The sequence below is a fragment of the Labrus bergylta genome, chromosome 22 (genome assembly GCF_963930695.1).
Source record: "Labrus bergylta chromosome 22, fLabBer1.1, whole genome shotgun sequence".
Classification (NCBI taxonomy): Eukaryota; Metazoa; Chordata; class Actinopteri; order Labriformes; family Labridae; genus Labrus; species Labrus bergylta.
Window position 1 is genome coordinate 8,754,765 of NC_089216.1, and position 19,430 is coordinate 8,774,194.

Here is a 19,430-nt window from a genome sequence, read left to right on the forward strand (position 1 = left end):
ACAAATGGGCTGATGCTTTCTTTTCCAATATACTTATTTAAATGACTAATTTTACTCAAAATGAATCACTATTGCTCAAGAATATAATTGAATGACATCTGTCAATCCAATTTACTGACATATTTTAGTACTCTTGACCCTTATTATACACATTTAATTAGAGCATACCTTTATTACACCTTCAATAATCTCAGGGATTATCCATTATTGGTGAAATTTAAAAGTGGCTTCTGGAAATGTAAAGAAAGCATAGACACAATGTTGTATTAAGAGAACTAGAAACATATGCAGGTACAGAACTCACTAATTGATTCTGTGCAGTATGTCTGTTTTAAGAGATGCTTACTCCAGGAGTGGAGGACAGAGGGTACTTTGAATACGTAAGATTTCAAGTTAGAAAACCCCATTGACATCCAGCTAAATGGAACCATCCCATGGACAATCTGTAACTGTGTGTTCGAACACAATCCGAGGTAATCTCCTCGTTTAGAGAGCAACGTCTTGACTGGGGTTGGACTGGTTTTCATTAAAGTGCCATATCATTTCTTTAAGATTCATGGGGGGGGGGGGGGGTGGGTGGTTGCTCTCGGCTGTTCTGCCAAATAAATCCAGACAGCGTCCCGAGTAGTGTGAGTAAATCTCGCCAAGCGCTTCGTTCCCATGGGCAGCAATGGGCTTGTTCCAAATACGTATAAATGTTATGAGCCCCTGAAAGGTCCACTGAGATCAGTTGCCCATCTACCTACTAAACTCTCTAGACAGACAAAGGCTAAATCTTGAAATCATCAGCATCAATAAGGATCAGATTTTGAGACATTTTCTGCTCATATTATAGAATAACAATCAACATCCCTTGTCAAAGTACATGCCACTTTCAATAACTTTTTTGCTGTGATAAAGCAGAAATAAAAAACCCTCATTGGTTGGAGCCCAACTGCTCATCATCTTTCTTTTAATCCTGGGACAAAGGGGAACTTTCACATTGGATTCCCTGGCTCTTTCATCCTCTAAACATAGACGCCTGGTTATTTAGGCTCCCAAGTTGACCCAGTGGGCTTCAAAATACAACTATGAGGCCAAGTGTACAGGACAAAGTGGTCAATTACTGATGGATTTAAAGGGACGGCTCAAGTGAGAGGGTATGTTTTCCAGGAAAGGTTGTCACATTTATAGCCTGGGAAATAGCTGAAGGGTGACTTCACTGCATTCCTCTTCTTTACAGTTCCACAAATATATTTCTGACTCACTAAAGGTGGCCAAAGTCACCTCTGTTTCACCGTTGGGGGCTTCAATGGGAGCTGCAGTAGTGACAAGAGCAGACAACGAGCTCGTAAAACATAGACAAACTGACAAAACGGGGCCAATAGCACCTTAGGTAACAACTGAAATGTTCTATAATACGATTTGAATGTCCAAAAAACATCAGTCAATCCACACTGGTATTGTCTTAACGCTTTAAGGCTGTCAAAACCTCAAACTCCAAGTGCCAGACCCCCATGTGCTGCACAGTAAACATTGAGGTCAATGGCTTTTTGAGGAGTTCTTTTCATGATATCAGCAGCAGTCATTTCTCTCCGCTTGCCCAGAATTTTTTGGTCAGGCAAACCTCAGAATGCTACTGGCTGTAAAAGCAATTGGAGTGTTAAGAGGTGTTTGGGGTTTGAGCTCCGTGTGGGACGTCGAAAGTGGGTGTATGTGTAGACGTTAACGTTCATATAAGTCCAGACAGATACGTTCTGCAAGCTTGTGTGTCCTTTGGCTGCAGCAGTAATGTATGTGGCAATCATTGGACTCTCGGTCCCATCTTATCCCACCTTACCCTGCTGTTGCGTGGGAATGAGGGCGCAGTAGCCTGGAAGCTGGTGGCAGATCAAACAGGGCCATTAAAAAAGCCCAGCACAAGGCCCCTTATGTGTGTGTGTGTGTGTGTGTGTGTGTGTGTGTTACTTTGGAAAGAGAGGCTGGAAATGGGCCTGCAACACCCTCCAAACCAATACCACTCCAACTCTCTGACCTTTAAACACATAAACACACACACACACACACATACACGCGCACATACGTTGGTCCCACAGCTAAAGCAGAGAGATTAAGTCAGCCTCCCAAAATGACACATGCAAAGTACAGACTAAACACAGATCGCCTGGCCCTCATTAGTCCAACCCCCACAACACACTTCACTTGATCACAATCTCCATTATTAACAACGGCGTAGCTGGTTTGAAGCAAGTGTGGACATATGGATTGGGTGTCATGGCAAGAGAAAGCTCTGTTTCATTATTTACGAGGCTTATGGTTGGCAGCCACTTCAAATATAAGTCTTTTTTGCTATTTCTTTTCATAAAAAACAACCCAACCTTAGTGGCATTTGTCTTAGTTTAAATTATTTAAAGAGTCATGTACACTATTGTCAGCCTTCCACCATCAAGAAAATTATGATGAGCAAGGGTCGAGAACATCCAAGTGTTTAAAATAAAAAAACTGCTCATTGCTAGTAATGAGGATGTTTTCACTGCATCACTGAATTGCAGAAATTACGGGTCGTGCCTTTAATGACTGTGGCATTTTGGAATTCCTGTGTTTATGTCTATCTTTAAATGGTGTGGTAGTTAAAAGTGAATTTTCTCAAAGGCAATGACTTATTAAGTTGCTCTAATTAACTCAGACTGAGCAACTTGATTATGTGTTTTACTTTGCAGTATATAGACCACCCTCTGTGTTCTCACAACAACTCCCTTCTCTCTCATTGCCACTGGGTCCATATCGTGCCAGGATCAACAACAATAATCTGAACAGATTATATCAAAACAAGCTCATTACATGTAGAGATTTTAGAATCAAGAATAAAAGGCAATTAAACTCTTAATATTGAAGTAAAAGGAGGAAGTTTATCCCTCTTTGTTTCTCTGGGGATTGGGAGCAAATATTTCCAGGAGGAAGCGCTATACCAAAATCAGTACACAAAATATGAAGCTCTAAGAAGGAACAAACTTTGTGATTTTAATTTTAAAGTGCCAAGAATGTCTTTTTTTTTCTCAAGATATTGTTTCCTTTATTGGATAGGACAGCTGAAGTTAGACAGAAAATGCTTGGAGGAGAGAGTCGGGGACCACATGCAGCAAAGGGCCATGGTCAGATTCAAAACCACGCCCCCTTCATTGAGGACTAAAGCCTCTGTTCATGGGGAACGTGACATAACCACTTGGCTGTTGCCCAGCGTGTCTTACTAAGAGTCTTCAGCCAACCAGTTGAAGCTGACAGATATGTGTTTAGTCTTTTTTTCACACCTGGATCGATTGCAGAAGTCATTCTGACACAAGAGGCGTTTCCCCCCTTGGTCAGTTTTGTTTGGATACATGTAAACACAGCTATCGCACTCTGATGCCGAACAAGACAAGTGAGTCTAGGTTGCCTAAAATAAGTGTAAACACTAAACAACCTAAGGTGTAAATGTATCATTTTATCATCTGAACTAAGCAAACAAGTTATAAGTTGCAAGTGAAAATTGCAAGTGATGAACCATAAGATGAGTACTTGTAAAATATTTCATGACAATCTAGTCAAGTCATTGCAGACAGGCCCTTGTGGACCAAATGTCAGATTTTCTAACTAAAAGAAATGGTTCCTGTTTGTGCTTATAGCCTTTTAACGTCCAAGTACTCGTCTTCGATTGCATGACTACTCTCAATTTCCCTGAACTGAACAAGAGCCTGAGCTCACAGCTTGAGCACATTTTAGGCACAACAAAATGAGCCACATTTTAACATGCCCACTGGCCTCAACACTACCAAGGTTATGATAGAAGTTATAGACCCTGGATGCAATTACTTTCAATCTAGTGAGAAAGGATGATGACATATACTGTATGTGGACGTTATGAGCAAGACGCATTTTATTTTATGCAATATTTTTAGAAGTTATGACTATGACATTTTTTTATTGCTACAATAGATTTGAGTTAGAAGGATGGCGTTATTGGCATGCCAGATTGAAGTTTTACTCTTTATACAGTCATTTGTACAGTTGATGGATGATGAATCCCTGTAGTCGTTTCTCATGTGCATATTTGGTAGAAAAGAGCAAGGTCATAGGTCTTTGAGTTATTGGTTTATTAGCTAAAGGAATTTTGGTATTATAACCACGTCCCTTTTCCTCAATCTAAAAAGACGCCATGATGAATCTCTGGTCAAGCTCTACTTCTGCTTAGCTTCCAGTTTGTAGCTTTCTAAGTCAAGAGGAAATGAAAAAGAAAATTCATTATCTTCCCTTTTGACTTGTCCCCCTGATTCCAATCTTTGCTACCTGTCTCTCAACTCTTGGTTTTTGAAAGTATCTTGTTTGGGTTTAAGCCCCATGACCTGCTGTTTAGCTTGGCAAAGGTGACTGTCTGGATTCGTCACAGTGTCTAATGTTCTTGCCATGCCACACACTCCACATCCACTCCCTTCGCTCTCTGGAATAATATTGCAAAAGATTCTCAAGCCTCAGTTTATATGCGAGTCCAAATTCTGTAATGTTGCCTCCAATCATGATTCCAGATTAGCAAAGGACTGATGACACTGGAATTCCTCTTAAGTTCCGAAACTCAAAAAGCGATCCTTTGATTAGTTTCCACTGGGGTCTTGGATAATTGGCCTATCATAGCCACCATCACTGGTTTATCATCATGCAGCTTCAAAGAAGTCAGGAATCCGAATTTTCAATAAGTGGTTAGCTCCATAATTCAGGCAAAGACAGTGTGGATTGTCATGCAAAGAGTCGAGATCCAAACTGTTCCAATCTGTTCAGCAGACACAGCTGGGACTGCAATCGTGTGCTGCTGCACTATTGTATGAACAGAGCTATAGTTTTATAAAGAAAAGATCTTTTAACTGATCTCTGAGACGGCCGAGAATTTCTAACAGGAAAAATAAGATATCTACTTATTTTCCCTTAGCTCCCCAACCCCAGATCTTGAATTTGTGAACATTTAAATGTGATTTTGTGCTCAGATCATATTGGCAAAAAATGAAAAGTATGGTAATGTTGGCTTGAACTCCAGTGCTTGGGTTCAGCCTCAAAGAAGGGCTAGTCTTCTTGTTGTTTTGTTATACCACCATTTTTACGAAAATCTTGAATACCAATTTTATCATAGATTGATACCACTTTAGGAACAATTACTTTGGAATCCAAGTACATCTGCATCTAATAGATAGCTGAATCATAGGATTGTGGGTTGCCAAATACTTACTGTCGGATTTCAGTTGATATTCAGCAACTCAAAACGTTCAGAGAGTCAATGGTTAAGACACCAGCTGTCTTGGGGGAGGTACATTTTGAGTTAATTTGTTTTGTTTCATCATTTTCCCCCAAAGCATGAGTTAAAATCCTTGGAAGTGTTCTTGTTGTCTTTGTAGCATGAATAGCAATGTTCACTGCTGTTGGGCTTTGTCTGAACCAAGGAAAACGGTCCGTGTGGAGAGCAAAAAGCGCTAGATGCATTTCACAACGTAATTCCCAAACTCAAAAACAGTCATCATTAATGTCTTTAATTAGATATCTGCACAAAGGTACAGCTAACAATCATCTTTTAGATGTTTCTTGCCAATTCTAATCTCGTTTCTCAAGTTGCCAGCAGACTTTCAACAATGTTAACGCATGAAAACAGAAGTCTTGGCTCGAAGTCCTTTTATTGCCAGTGGCTGGCTACACCAGAAGCCCAAAAAGTTGGTTGTTGCTCGAAAAGCTTTTGTCAGACAAGTGAGACATGAGTTTTGAGACTGCCCCAAAGCAAGTTACAAAAACAAGCTCATTTTGTCTTCTGCAGGACCTGTGAAGGGCAGAACATCAAGTATCGCACATGCAGTAATGTGGTAAGTTGCGCAAACTGTCATTTTTAATGCTCAAGATTCCTGTTGTGTCAGAGAAAGTCTTACGATTTTTGACCACACATCTATTCTCCTTTGAACTTAATAAGAAAAACGGGTAAAATATTTGTTTTACCCTCAGGATTGTCCCCCAGATACTGGCGATTTCCGTGCCCAGCAGTGTTCAGCTCATGCAGATGTACGATACCAGGGTCAGTACCATGAATGGCTGCCTGTTTACAATGACCTGGACAACCCCTGCGCTCTCAAATGCAAAGCCAAGGGATCGGGCCTGTTGGTGGAGCTGGCGCCCAAGGTGCTGGATGGGACCCGCTGTTACACAGAGTCCTTAGACATGTGCATCAGCGGCATCTGCCAGGTAGGAGAAAGTCATTGAGGAGGTCATATTTGTTTTTTTGAATTTAATAACTGTGGTGACACTTTGACACCAAAATATAAAGTCGTTCAGACAAAATAGAGAGGAAACCAATTCCCCCAGCCTTCGGTTTCAATCTTTGGAAATGTTTGCTATTTTTAGGTTGGGGGCCAAACCAGACCTTTCAAAAACCAAAACTAAAACTGTTTTAAATAAACCGTAATGAAGAAATCTGACAAATGCATCTTTCAGAGAGCAGCCTCCTACCTGTGTGATGTGAACAATAACAAGCTTATATAAAGTTTTATTGCGACTTGCAAAGTTTAAAGCTGTGAATGAAACTTCAATCATTTGATTTGAGTGAAAACAATCCTTTGAGAACTGTAGATACCATTTATTCATTTAAGGGTTTGATAAATAAATGTTGGAGGTGTAAAGCTTTGAGGCTCAAGGAAACAGCATTCTTAGATTAAAAGTGACTTGTATACTTTGGCCAAACATTCTAAATAAACTTTCTAAAGAATGAATCACTAGGCTTTTAAAAAGGGTCAACAATGGATAACTCTGTACAACATGCCAAAATAAGAATGTGTGAACACAATGAGATAAGTGTAACATTTATACATATATGTGTAGGGATCGAAAGCAACTCAATGCAAACCCCTCCCTCACCCTCATGACATTGAAGCACTTGGTAGATTCCAATAAGCTAGCTCCTACGTAAAAGTTTCCACTGCCTTTAGCAAGCAGCTGAAACTCAAAACAGAGGAACTAGTGATTAATACAACAGAAATGCATGTGTCATCTTCCAGTGCAACACTACACCAAATGCTCATAAACTTTAATGATTACGATCAAAAGTAATGAAAAAACAATGCCTAGCTTATCAAACTGGTCGTGTACCTTTGTGTGTGTGTGTGGTTTACCGCAAATGCGAATGAACTGTTGTTGTTGGGAAACATTGGAAGAGTAGATGAAGGTTTAGTTACCCCGTTGTGACTGTACTCTTAAATTGTCCCAAACTTTAAGCCTCAGGTCAGGAAATGTCGGAATCTCAAATTTGTGGGGGGAAAAAATAGATTTTGCTGTCAAATGCTGAGAATACAAGGCAATAAAAGGTCCAGGTTTTACAAAACAGATAATATTTTGTCCATTTATATATTCCTGTCAGCACATAATAATATATATTGGTTTACAAGCTGTGTCTGAACGATTTATTTAGACACAAGAGCCAGAGTATATAAATCCATGGAAAAAAATTTAACACACAGCAGGTTGACTTCACAGTGATAAAATCATGCCATCTGCTTTACAAATGAATACCAAATGAGAATACAATTTGAGATTTAGCCTTAAACTGTCAGTACAGGAAATGGTTTACAATGCTTTCCTTTTTTTTTTTTTCTTCTGGTTGATTTGAAAATACAACCCAAGGCACAGTGTGATCAGAGACACATGAGGGTTTGAATGCACTCTCTTACCATGCTAAGAATCACACTGTGGTCTCGGTTTTGTCTGACATTAATTGCACAAAAACTCCATCAATCAACTGTGGATGCTTGCGGATTAACTTTAAGAGGAAACAGTTGGGAGCACTTTTGGAAAAATGCACGGCAAACTCAGAAGGGATGTTTTGCATTATCTTAGATATACAAACAATTACTGGTATGAATATGGAACAAAACCAGAGGGGTGTTTGGATCATTTGATTATAATATTAACACGGCATCAAGACTGACGTTTTTGTTTAATTAACCACATTTTGAAGAACCACGTTGTGATGCAGCTTGCCCCATTCGTCTCTATATTTCTTATTTTCTTTTTAATGTATTATCCCCCCACCCTCCCACCCAAAAAAAACCCCCAACTATTCGAGTGAAGGGTTTATTATTTGTCGTTGAGTTTTCTCTCTATCTTCTATAGATTGTAGGTTGTGATCATGAGTTGGGGAGCACGGCAAAAGAGGACAACTGTGGTGTCTGCAACGGAGACGGCTCATCCTGCAGACTGGTGCGGGGACACTTCAAAACCCAGCATGCTTCAGGAAAAAGTAATCAATCCTCACCATGTATGTTTTTATTTCAGAACAACTATCTAATCACTTGTATCAAAGAGGTGCTCTGTGAACTCTGCACATTAGGGTCAGTTCAGTCACTGTGAACAGCCTGAGAAAGAAAGCTGTAATCATGGGAAAATGTGAAAATATCCTCTGATTATGTCATGGTGATGTCATCAAGGTTATATCATACATCATCAGAGACACTTGGGAATTCTACTTTTGATCTACAGTATGTACCAACCTGATTTTTTGACCTTACATTTTAAAGAGGTAGTTGTGAACCAAGCAGGGAGTGTTTGATGAATAAGGCTGTTGAGTTGCATTATGGGTAGTGTAGGATCAAGTAATTTAGGGTTTCTCAGCATCTGTTAATTCAGTTTTTGACAATCTCTAGGGATGTCTCTTGCAAGTTCCTTTAAGTTTATTGAAGGGTGATATGAAAAAACACTGGAGTGCCTTTTGAAATCTTACTTTTTAGCTTTTTAAGTCATGAATCATGCTTTTACTTACATCTGTTTTATAATATAAGTTTCATATACAAAAATTCAAAAAGGCTGTAGCACCTTTTCCATTCCTTTCTGTTTGCATTTGCTTTTGAAAGTTATATTCAAATAAATGTATAGCAGTCCTATAAGTCCTCTCAACATACTTGACGTTGCTTTTCTCCCTGTTTCTGTTTCATTCAAGCTGAGGACACAGTCGTTGTCATCCCCTACAAGAGTCGTCATGTGCGTCTTGTCCTGAAAGGCCCGGATCACTTGTGTAAGTCCTGGTAGGTCCAGGGTGCCCTTCCATCCAAAACAGTTGAACCTTCAAATACTGTCTCAATTCCCCCCAGTTAACTTCAACATTCATTTTTGTACTGTATATACCCCATTTTTATTTTTATTATCTATTCTGTTTAATGTGTACTTGAGCTTTCTTGTCTGTGCTGCTGTAACGCCCGAATTTCCCCTCTTGGGATCAATAAAGTATTATCCTATCCTAATATGTTTAGAACTGCACATGACACAGAGGTATTCTCCATGTGCTCTGTGAGTGTTACAGGTTGACTTTTTCATCATTATTGTTCCAGTTATTTAATCTTTCTAAGGAATATATCACCCAGATGATCAACCTTTTGTCCCCTTTTCCAAACTGTACTGCATTGTGAGCTCTCTCATAAAGATTCCTTTAAAACAGTAGCTTGGAGCAGAATAACCTGAAGAGGTTTTTATATCTCCTCTTTTACTCTGGCTCCGTGAAGACGTAAGGTTTCCAGCAAATATCCCTGATGTCAAAGTACTGGCACCGAACTCTTCAGTGGATCAAATCGATAAAAAATTTTCCGTCCCTGTGTCTTTCCTTCACTCCATGGTTAGTTTTACAAATTATTTCCTGAGCTGGCCCAAGCCAAGAACTTCTTTTTCTGAATGGGCAGTTGTTGTTTTTCTTTTCATCAAATTTTTACCCATGTTCTTTTTGGGACTAGGGCGCTTTAATCGCATCCATCTGTTTGTACACGAGGATTGCAGCTGGTTACTGCTTGTTCCTACGATTCCCCGTTGTTTTTGTTTAAAGTGGCCCAGCTAGAATCACACAAGACCCTCTTAGGCCAGGGTTGAAGTAAGGTCAACCACTAGATAAGAATTTGCAGTTCAGGCATGTTAGCAGATCTACATTATATAGTACGTAGTTATCACATTTGAATTACTGTTACATGTTGATGTACCAGTGGTGACATAATAACTATGAAGATGATAAAAAACAAAAAAATTGTGTTGAGGAGACACAAAAGTCTCTCTTTAAATGGAGAATTCTGTGTTGGTTAATCCTTAGTTTTATATAAATTGTGATTCTGATTTGTCTGTTGTGCTCTCGTCTTTCTTTCCCTTCTTCAGACGTGGAGAGTAAAACTCTTCAAGCAGTAAAAGATGAACTGGTTTTGGATAATTCAGGGCAGTACCATCTGGAGAACACCACGCTGGACTTCCAGAAACTGTCGGATAAGGAGGTCCTGAGAATCACAGGGCCACTAGGAGCTGACTTCACTGTCAAAGTAAGAGCATTAATATATACAATCAAGTGAGTTTAAGCTGCATGAAGGCATATTTGTATTATTATTATCAAAACCTCCATTCATGTGTGATTATTTCAATAAAATGGAGCACTTGTATGGTAAACTTTCTTTAAATTCAGACAAAATTGCAAAACATTTAGAAGGTCGATATGTCAACGCCACTTCCACAGGTGCTGTTTGCCAGTGGAGCAGACAGTGTGGTCCAGTACATCTACTACCAGCCAATCATCCACCGCTGGAGAGAGACAGACTTCTTCCCTTGCTCCGTCACATGTGGTGGAGGTAAGCATGGGATTTTACCGCGGAGATTTGGGACACGGTACTTGTTGCCAGAATTCTTGCTGATTTAAGCCATCATGCGGAAAAAGCTCAATCCTGAGGCAGATTGATATTTTAAAAATGTTTGATAAAAACTTCTACACTCATTTTTACTGTGAAGACAAATAAGTGATATTTTTGCGTCACTTCATGATCTTCTTTTTTTGTCGACAGGGTATCAGCTAACCTCAGCAGAGTGTTTCGACCTCCGGAGCGGCCGGGTGGTTGTGGATCAGTATTGCCATTATTACCCAGAGAACGTCAAGCCTAAACCCAAACTTCAGGAGTGCAACATGGAGCCCTGCTTGGCCAGGTTAGATGTTACATTAAGCTGCATTACGCAATCCTCGCCTCCTTAACTTGTACAAAAGTGAAGCCATGATATCCAGGAGAGGGCACTGACATGTGCTGCTGGTGGGCAAAAAAAAAATTGGAGCCAGAGTCCGAGCAGTAGAGATTGGCTGGTGTAGCTGCCCCTCCCCCTTCCCAAAATACACAATTAACAAACTGAAAAAATTGCAGAGGTCCCTCAGTTTGGCACAGTTGTATTAAAAGTTAAATAACTTCAGTGTTAGTGTCAATTACATATCCTCTCAACGTTCCTTCTCTACTCTGCTACTCCTGCACAGATGTTGCTTGACCTGCATTTGTTATGCATGCCGTTGTGTTATTGATTTGGTAATGAATCAGTATGACAAGAAGTAACTCGACTGATATTTAGATTTTTTAGTTTGATGAATGTTTAAACAAACATTGTGTTCTGTCCACAGCATTATGTCTAATCCTGAATCTTGCTCTGCTTTTTAGTGACGGCTACAAGCAAATTATGCCTTATGACCTCTATCACCCCCTGCCTCGGTATGTACTCCCAACTTTGAAGTGAATAGTGACAGTATTCACACATTCTGACATTTTCCAGTCTTTGTGACTTACGCTTTGTGAGTTTAGATGGGAGAGCAGCCCCTGGACAGCCTGCTCCACCTCCTGCGGCGGAGGCATCCAGAGTCGTTCAGTGTCCTGTGTGGAGGAAGACATGCAGGGAACTATCACTACCACAGAGGAATGGAAGTGTCACTACTCCCCAAAGACGGCCATCATGCAGCCCTGCAACACGTTCGACTGCCCAACATGGCTGGCACAGGAGTGGTCACCTGTAGGTGCCCATTTTTCTGCACATTTTTCCTAGTCTTTTGAGCATGCTGTCATTGTTTTTACTGGTTATAATTATACACAGTATTCCAAAACACAAGGCCAAGAAAGTCAAGGTTAAGGGCCAAACTGAGCCTTAATTTGATTAAGGTCCTGCAAGGCCTTGCAGCTAAATGCATAGCAACCACTCCAATATAATGTCTCTTTGTGTTCTGTTGCTGCTGGGAATTGAACGTTGCCCTGTGATTCATTAGTCTTCTCTGTCATGTCAATCACCACATTTGATCTAAATTAGCCCGCGGAGTCAGAAAAACCATGAATTATTGACTCCAGGAGAAACAAAAATATACAAAACATACGGTTACTTGCAGTTTTGTCATCTGTTAAGACCTCCACAAGCATTTTCAATATGACAGCAACACTCCCAACTGCTAAAGTTAAAACACAACCTTCCTATGTGATTCAGAGTCGCCCCTGCTTACCTCAATTTAAGTGTCCTTCAACACCTCAGCCCTTAAACACACCATCCAAAACACACAACGCTCTAGTTAAAAGCCAAAGTCAGAAACATATACCGACTATTTCTGTGCCAAAAACATCTAGTTTATCAAGGCAGTACACATTGATCACCCAACACTCCTGTTGCAATTTACATATATGGCAGAGCTGCTGTTAAATTGACCATAAATGTCCCATACAGCTTCCTCTTTTTTTTTTCAGCCTAACGTTTAACAAGCAGAGGCCCAGGGAGTCAAATTTGTGGCCCTCTCCAAACCTACGATGCTGTTTACCTAGCACATTCTTCCTGGTGAACTTGCCTTTAAATGCTTGTTTTGGCAGAGGATACACAACCCAGCGTGGAGAGCTGCAGGGGTTTTGGAAGGCCCCCCTCTCTTAGCTTCCCTTGAGTCAAGGACTGAGACTTTCACAAGCGTGGAGATGGAACTACAAGAGCCAGACTTAACATTTATATCTCCTGACCTGTGCTTTCTCCATCAGTGCACCGTGACCTGTGGTCAGGGCCTGCGCTATAGGGTGGTGCTGTGCATCGATCACAGAGGACTCCATGCTGGAGGCTGTAAGCCCACCACCAAACCCCACATCAAGGAGGAGTGCCTGGTGACTGTGCCCTGTTACAAGTCCATAGGTGGGTTTGATCAGGTTCTTTTGGTCATTTTGTAAACACAAAAATGTTCCTTATTTCTTATTGTTCTCTTTTTCTGTTCTACTTTGTCTCTCATTGGTAAACTGTTCTAGATACGCTGCCAGTTGAGGCTAAACCTGTGTGGCATAAACAGGCCATAGAGCTGGAGGAGGAGATCGCTGTGTCTGAGGAACCCACGTACGTGCAAAACACACGTTTTAATAAGCATGCAATCAAAAAAGGATGTCAACGTTATCAAAGTGATTGAGGAACTGGAATTAAAACTTTAAAGTATATGAGTCTACTTAACTTTCCTGGCCCCTCTGCGCTACAACCACAGACCTGCCAAATGTTCTTCTGAATCTCTCACAGTTGTTTGAGCCTCATTCAAAAGATAAGTTACTAGATTAAACATCTGCTCAAGCTGTGAATGACTATAAAACTTCAGTTTACAGAAAAATGATGGTTTATTTATTCAATTTGAAAGCTGTTTTGTTGTTTGAGGTTACATCAGGTTACAGAGGAAGCTGAAGGTAAAAGAGGAAAACATCTTTTTTGGAAATGAGCTGTTTAGTCTCTGGCTACCAGCATTACCTCAGCCTGCTTCAAATGTTCCAGATGTTCTCCCCCCCCCCCACATATCTATTGACTAATAAAGGCTTTCCTCTGAAGATGGACACTGCCTGGACTCTGCCCAGTGCCTTGCATGACTTGTATTAGCAACCATGTTAGCCGGTTTCAAAACATCTGTTACTTTGACTGATCTTTGGAACGAGGAGTGGGAGAAAAAAGCCAAAACATATGATTTTGGTCTGCACCAAAAAAAAAAAAGCATGTCTTTCCTCAGGAAGCATATAAATATCTGTGTATAATATGCAGTCGTTTGTGCGCCAACAGCAATATCTGCCCGCCATATGGGGCCATGTTACGGATGTAGGAGGAAAGAGAAGGAAATGCCTGTGTTAGACTTATTGCACCTTCTTTGCCAAGCCTTATGCCTGCCCTGAGCCACCACTATGACACTGCTTGAAAACTTATATACGTTCCATTGTCTCGGAAAAAAGCTCCTTTCCCACCTACCACCACTGAGAATATATGATATTTCCATCAATGAAAAATGAGTTGATATGATTAACATGCAGCCTTGGTGGATATTCCAAGAAATGCTCTTTCGCCATCCATGAATGAAATCAAGATTGTTTCATAGCAACAGATGTGCATGACGATAAACATTTCATTGCCTTGGATTGTTGGCTTTATTGCTTGGTTTCAAATCAGACTTTCCAGTGATTCATTTGTTTGTCCAAAATACAACAAGTCCCCGAAACCTCATCAAAACACAACTTTGTTATAATTATGAGCTCTTAATGGAGGCATCGTATAAAACAGCGGGGTGCTCCTGTGTTGTGGTCAGACTGTTGAAACAAAGGGGAATGCAGCACAGCTTACGAACGCATTAGTAGTAGGCTGTTCTGTGGGATTGTAAACGTACATAAATAATGGTTGTGTTGGGTAATTTGGTTAAATGTTAGTTTTCACTGTAGCAATTTTTCTTTAAATCATATTCCCTGATATCAATCAACATATTAATTATGATATCTATTTAACCCCCAACCCCTGCCTAAAAAAAAAGACACTGAAGCAACTTTCTCATACTTACAAATGGGGGTCACAGAGCCCATTTACTCTCTATGATGGAGTACTGGAAAGTAGAAATCACTTTCCAGATTGATAATTGTTTTGCTCATTTCAGTTGAAACTATTTTCCTTCTCTGTTTATACAGCTCATGCTTTATTATTTGAAGCTTTACAATCGGATCATTATTTATAACAAAACGACATTTAGCTCTTATCGGTATCCATTTCAGTATTTTGCTGTTTTGCTTGTGGGATATTCATTAATATAGTTTACGTAGTTCTCAGAACTCCCACACCTGCAACAGAGTTATCACTGCATGTCATGGTTTCAATAAAGGAAGCTGCAATGCAAATAAGAGTAACGACCGAATCAGTCGGTGACATCTCTCTCGTCTGGAGTGTTTTGGAAAAATCCTCGGAGAGCATATCTGCCAAGAAAACCCGAGATGAGCTCAGCCCTTAACAGAACAGCTGCTGAATCTTGTAACGTTTGGTTTGCTTCCAACCAATTATTATTTATTATCAGGTGCACAACTGGGTCTAATGAGAACATCGGATGCAGTGAGACTTAGAAAAAAAAAAAAAAAAGGTGAAAACTTGTGCAAAGGAAAAGAAGGTTTTCTGAACTTCCCGTTTGACTTCTTCATCATGTTGAAGATTTGAAGCCTGTTAAACCTGCTTTAATAAAGACAGATGGTTTGTCAGAATCACCTATATATTCAGGACTGCGTTCATGGAAGTCAAAATGATCATCAATATTGGTCCATTAGCCGGTACACCATGTCACACCGCAGGAACTTTTCCATAGTTCTAGAAACTGTTGGAACCCTCACTCTTATTTATTGATCCCACACCGCAGGAACAATGAACTAGAGGAACCTTTCCTGTTTAGAGGAACCGTTGAGGCTCCTGCTTCAGAGTAGGTACTCTTCCAGCACAAGAGGGACTTATTATCATTATTGTTATATAATTATAAAGGTTCATATCTGCCATCTCCGTGGACAGAAAAATAGTCCCCATGGTGTGTCGTTCTCAGGGAACTCCCTCCTGGATAGTTTCTCTTCAAACCCCAGAACTTTTTGGTCTGAAAACACCTTTTATCAATGTTCTCATAAAGGCTGTGAAAGAACTAAGCTTGAACTTTTTGCCAACTTTTTTCAAACATGAGATACTTACTGGGAGTCTCTCTAAAATCTGAAGATCAGGAGGAATTCACATATCGCTCTGACTTGAGGAGTTTTATTACTTCATTTAGACTCTCCAAAAGCCATCGAGGGGATGTCAGTTCAGTCTCTCCGGCATAACTCTAAAGTAACCTCGACAGGCGCCCAGATGATCATGAGGAGCATTGATCTACAAGTACTTCCTTTGTGATCCATTCCTTAGGAGGATGGGGGATGCGCATGAGAGACATTTATCCAAGAGTGCCAGTTCCTAAATGCTTCCCAGCTGTTTGATTAACCTCAGCAGGACTGAGTTTCATAAATACTTAGTGAGTTTATGAACTTAGCAGCATACTACTTTGAATCAAAATCAAAACGGTGACTTGCTTTCCCCAGCCTGTTTGCATAGGTTTGTGAAGTGCACAAAGGTAATGAACAGCATATTTCTTATATTTGTATGTGTGTGATTAATCATCATGATTTCTCAAACTTGCTGGCTCTCCTCTTCAGCTTCATTCCTGGTCCCTGGCAGCCCTGCAGCAGGACATGTGGCGCCGGGACTCAAAGACGAACCGTCAAGTGCCAAGTGCTGCTGTCCTTCTCCCAGACTGTTGCTGATCTGCCTGACGACGAATGTGATGGGGTCAAACCTGTTACCAGTCAGCCCTGCTATCGTACTCCCTGCTCTGGTGTTTCAGGCAGAGGGAAAGAAGATGAAAAGGAGAGGCAGGACGAGGAGGAGGAGGAGGAGGAGGAGGAGACACCGGGAAGAGAGGAGCTGCATGACTGGGAATATGAGGGATTTACTGAGTGCTCGCAGAGCTGTGGAGGAGGTAGGGATCACTTTTGACCTCAATAAGTGTGCATGCCCCATGAACGGAGACTATGGTCCTCCAAGCGGGCTGCGCGGGTTCGAATCCGACCTGTGGCTCCTTTTCCTGCATGTCAGTCACCACTCTCTCTCTCATGGATTTCTGACTCTATCCACGGTCCTATCTCGTAATAACAATTGTAGCGAGTAAAGAAATTACAGTGAAAAATACGGTGTTGATTTTAGCTAAGTGCTAACATTACTATGCTACACAATTGACAGGATGATTAGCAGGTATAATGGGAACCCTGGTATTATAACAGAATGTCATTAGTTTTGCAGATATTAGGTCATGAACCAACATACTAGATGACATAAGATTTTGAACTGATTATGATGTTAGATTGAAAACAAATAAGGTTGCTGGATATCATCCTGATTGGGGCAAGAATGTTGACCACATTTCATGGCAGCCCATGAAATATTTGTTGAAAAAAAAATGCGCCTAAAGGTGCACTATGGAGTTTTGGTGGAGAAGTGTGAACGGTGTACAGATTGAGGACAGTTTGTGAAAAGAGTTCTGAACATTTACCACACAGAGAGAATTTGTTCCCTCGGCCAAATTGTAACAGTTTGATGGACAGTCACTGAAATCAAACAAAGCAACCCAGCAGTAACTGGCAGCCTTTTGTTAGTGAGTGACTTAAACCATGCCCAGCGTGGGCTTTGAGGTAAAAAAAAAAAAAAGTTACATGATATTGGATGATAATGGAGGGAATACTAAGTTTAAGCATCAAGTCATACGTCACCCACTTTCACAGCCGCAGTGAATGCCAGAGAGAGAGCTTTCTTAAACATCCTGCCAACATTCATTAAGACCCTTTTTAATCTACCCACCTCAACATCCAGAGCCTAACCAGTGGGTCTCTGTGTGTGTGTGTGTTTTTGTGTGTTTCCTGAGTTCTGCACATGGGCGTAGGCTTTTGTCAATGTCTGCATTTTGTGCGCTCTCACCCAAACCCAACAAACTCCCATTCGGGGATGATTACAGAGCAGTGTCAGATGTCACATACACACCCTCAGGGCTGTGCTCCTGTGGACCATCACACCCTGGTGGCTTTTGAAGTGCCTGCCTCATTGTTATTGTCCCCAACATTGGAAGCAGACTCAGAGATTTATGTTGCATTTCTTTCAGTGCGAACATGACATCACACCCTTCATGTTTATCCAAAGTTTAGGTCAGCTGTGTTTTTTGATGTTCCTTGTGACTCTTTAGTTGTAGCCACGGCTTGCTTTCGATTGACATTGGGCTTTATATCTGGGTCGCTTTCATGCACGTCTGTTCTTTGCATATTAGCTAGACACCAGTAATGGATATTCCTAAGTGACATCCAACAATACAGTATCATGTAGCAACGATAAATCCACTTAATTACAAATCCTATAGGATCATTTATTGGCCTCCTGAAAGACAAAAAACATCTTCTGGCTGCCAAAAGCAACCACTACTTACCAACACTTTTTTCAAAATAAAAGCAAGGTTTTAATCCAATCAATGTACTCTTAGCGTAAGACAGTATCAAATACAAATAAAAAGCACAGGTGAATTGTTCATATTAACTGGGATACTTACAAATATTAAGTATCATTAAATAAATAATATTCTTAGATGAGGATGAATACTTACACTAGATCTTTTTCTTTGACATTCACCTCTTACATATAACTACTTGTGTATGGATATTGTGTAACCCAGTGTACCTGAAGGACAGCTCATGGTTTTTGGACATATCTTACTGTTTTTACTGTCTAATTCCAGGTGTTCAGGAGGCTGTTGTCATCTGCCTAAACAAGCAGACCAGGGAAGCAGCAGAGCAGAGTCTTTGTGTGAGCTCTCGCCGGCCTCCGCAACTACTTCAGGACTGCAAAACTCAGCCCTGCCCCCCCAGGTACAGTCCAACCCTTAAATGAAACCTACATCCTTCACATTTAGAAATTGTTTAAAGTGGTTTGTGCATGAACATTGAAGCAGACGTGATTTATTGTTCACTGGGAGAAAAAAGGCAGATATTTGTTTTTGTAAAAAAAAAAAAAAAAAAAAAAAAATAGCTGCAGGTTTGGCTGCATTCAAGAAGAAAATATTAATCAAAAGCAGGACTGAAATTCTGCTCTTTATCAATTTGCCAAGACTATATAACCAATGAAAATATGCAATAGATACAATTTCCTAGAGCCCTGATACATCCCTGGAATCTACACCTGGAACTGTTTAAATTTAAGACGATCAAAAAACAGACATCACACAAGTTGAATCAATTAATCTCTACTAATCACTCTTGTATACAAAAAAGATCCAAATCCCTTTAATCCACTATGTTATCCCTCTCAGTTTAAACCATATGGGCCAATTAAATCACCATTCTGGCCACTTGAGCCCAAGTGAGACTGAAGCATAGTGACAGAGATGGATGTTTGTATCAGAGGGAGCAGGAAATGAAGCCAGCAGGTCAGCTTGTGGAACCTGCTCAGAATCAGACACAAAGGGGATTAGATGTCAGAGGTAGCTATACCTGCTAGGCTCAGATGTGAAACTGTCCTTGAAAGAACTTTAAAAGGTTTTTTGTTGAGCCATTGTCTGCCCAGAAATGTCAGAGGCCTCTGCTGCTGCAGCGATCATTCCCTTTTAAAGAGCTACTGTGGAAGTAGTTTCCAGCAGGGATGACCTTTTGTGATCATGCATGACAGACATAATCGCCACATTACCCAGGGGGCAAACAATGACACTTTTGTCCTGAGTGGTTGCTATTGGATAACCAAAGAGAGGTCATGAAACCAACGTGATTTATCCCCTTAGTAGCAGAAATGTA

At 40.6% G+C, this 19,430-nt stretch overlaps 1 protein-coding gene across 5 annotated transcripts in view; it reads left to right on the forward strand.

The window, feature by feature from the left end:
- adamtsl3 (ADAMTS-like 3) overlaps nucleotides 1-19,430 on the forward strand; it is a 91,827-nt gene that overhangs the window by 62,880 nt on the left and 9,517 nt on the right. For 3 of the 5 annotated variants that reach the window (XM_065950646.1, XM_065950645.1, XM_065950647.1), the window contains 13 exons: nucleotides 5,807-5,852; nucleotides 5,989-6,225; nucleotides 8,146-8,290; nucleotides 8,969-9,043; nucleotides 10,162-10,319; nucleotides 10,511-10,622; nucleotides 10,833-10,971; nucleotides 11,466-11,516; nucleotides 11,607-11,811; nucleotides 12,807-12,954; nucleotides 13,065-13,149; nucleotides 16,263-16,585; nucleotides 18,383-18,512. In XM_065950646.1, the coding sequence (XP_065806718.1) occupies nucleotides 5,807-5,852; nucleotides 5,989-6,225; nucleotides 8,146-8,290; nucleotides 8,969-9,043; nucleotides 10,162-10,319; nucleotides 10,511-10,622; nucleotides 10,833-10,971; nucleotides 11,466-11,516; nucleotides 11,607-11,811; nucleotides 12,807-12,954; nucleotides 13,065-13,149; nucleotides 16,263-16,585; nucleotides 18,383-18,512 (1,854 nt within the window). The remainder of the gene's footprint in view (nucleotides 1-5,806; nucleotides 5,853-5,988; nucleotides 6,226-8,145; nucleotides 8,291-8,968; nucleotides 9,044-10,161; nucleotides 10,320-10,510; nucleotides 10,623-10,832; nucleotides 10,972-11,465; nucleotides 11,517-11,606; nucleotides 11,812-12,806; nucleotides 12,955-13,064; nucleotides 13,150-16,262; nucleotides 16,586-18,382; nucleotides 18,513-19,430) is intronic. The other 2 variants (XM_065950648.1, XM_020630431.3) reach the window with 1 other exon arrangement.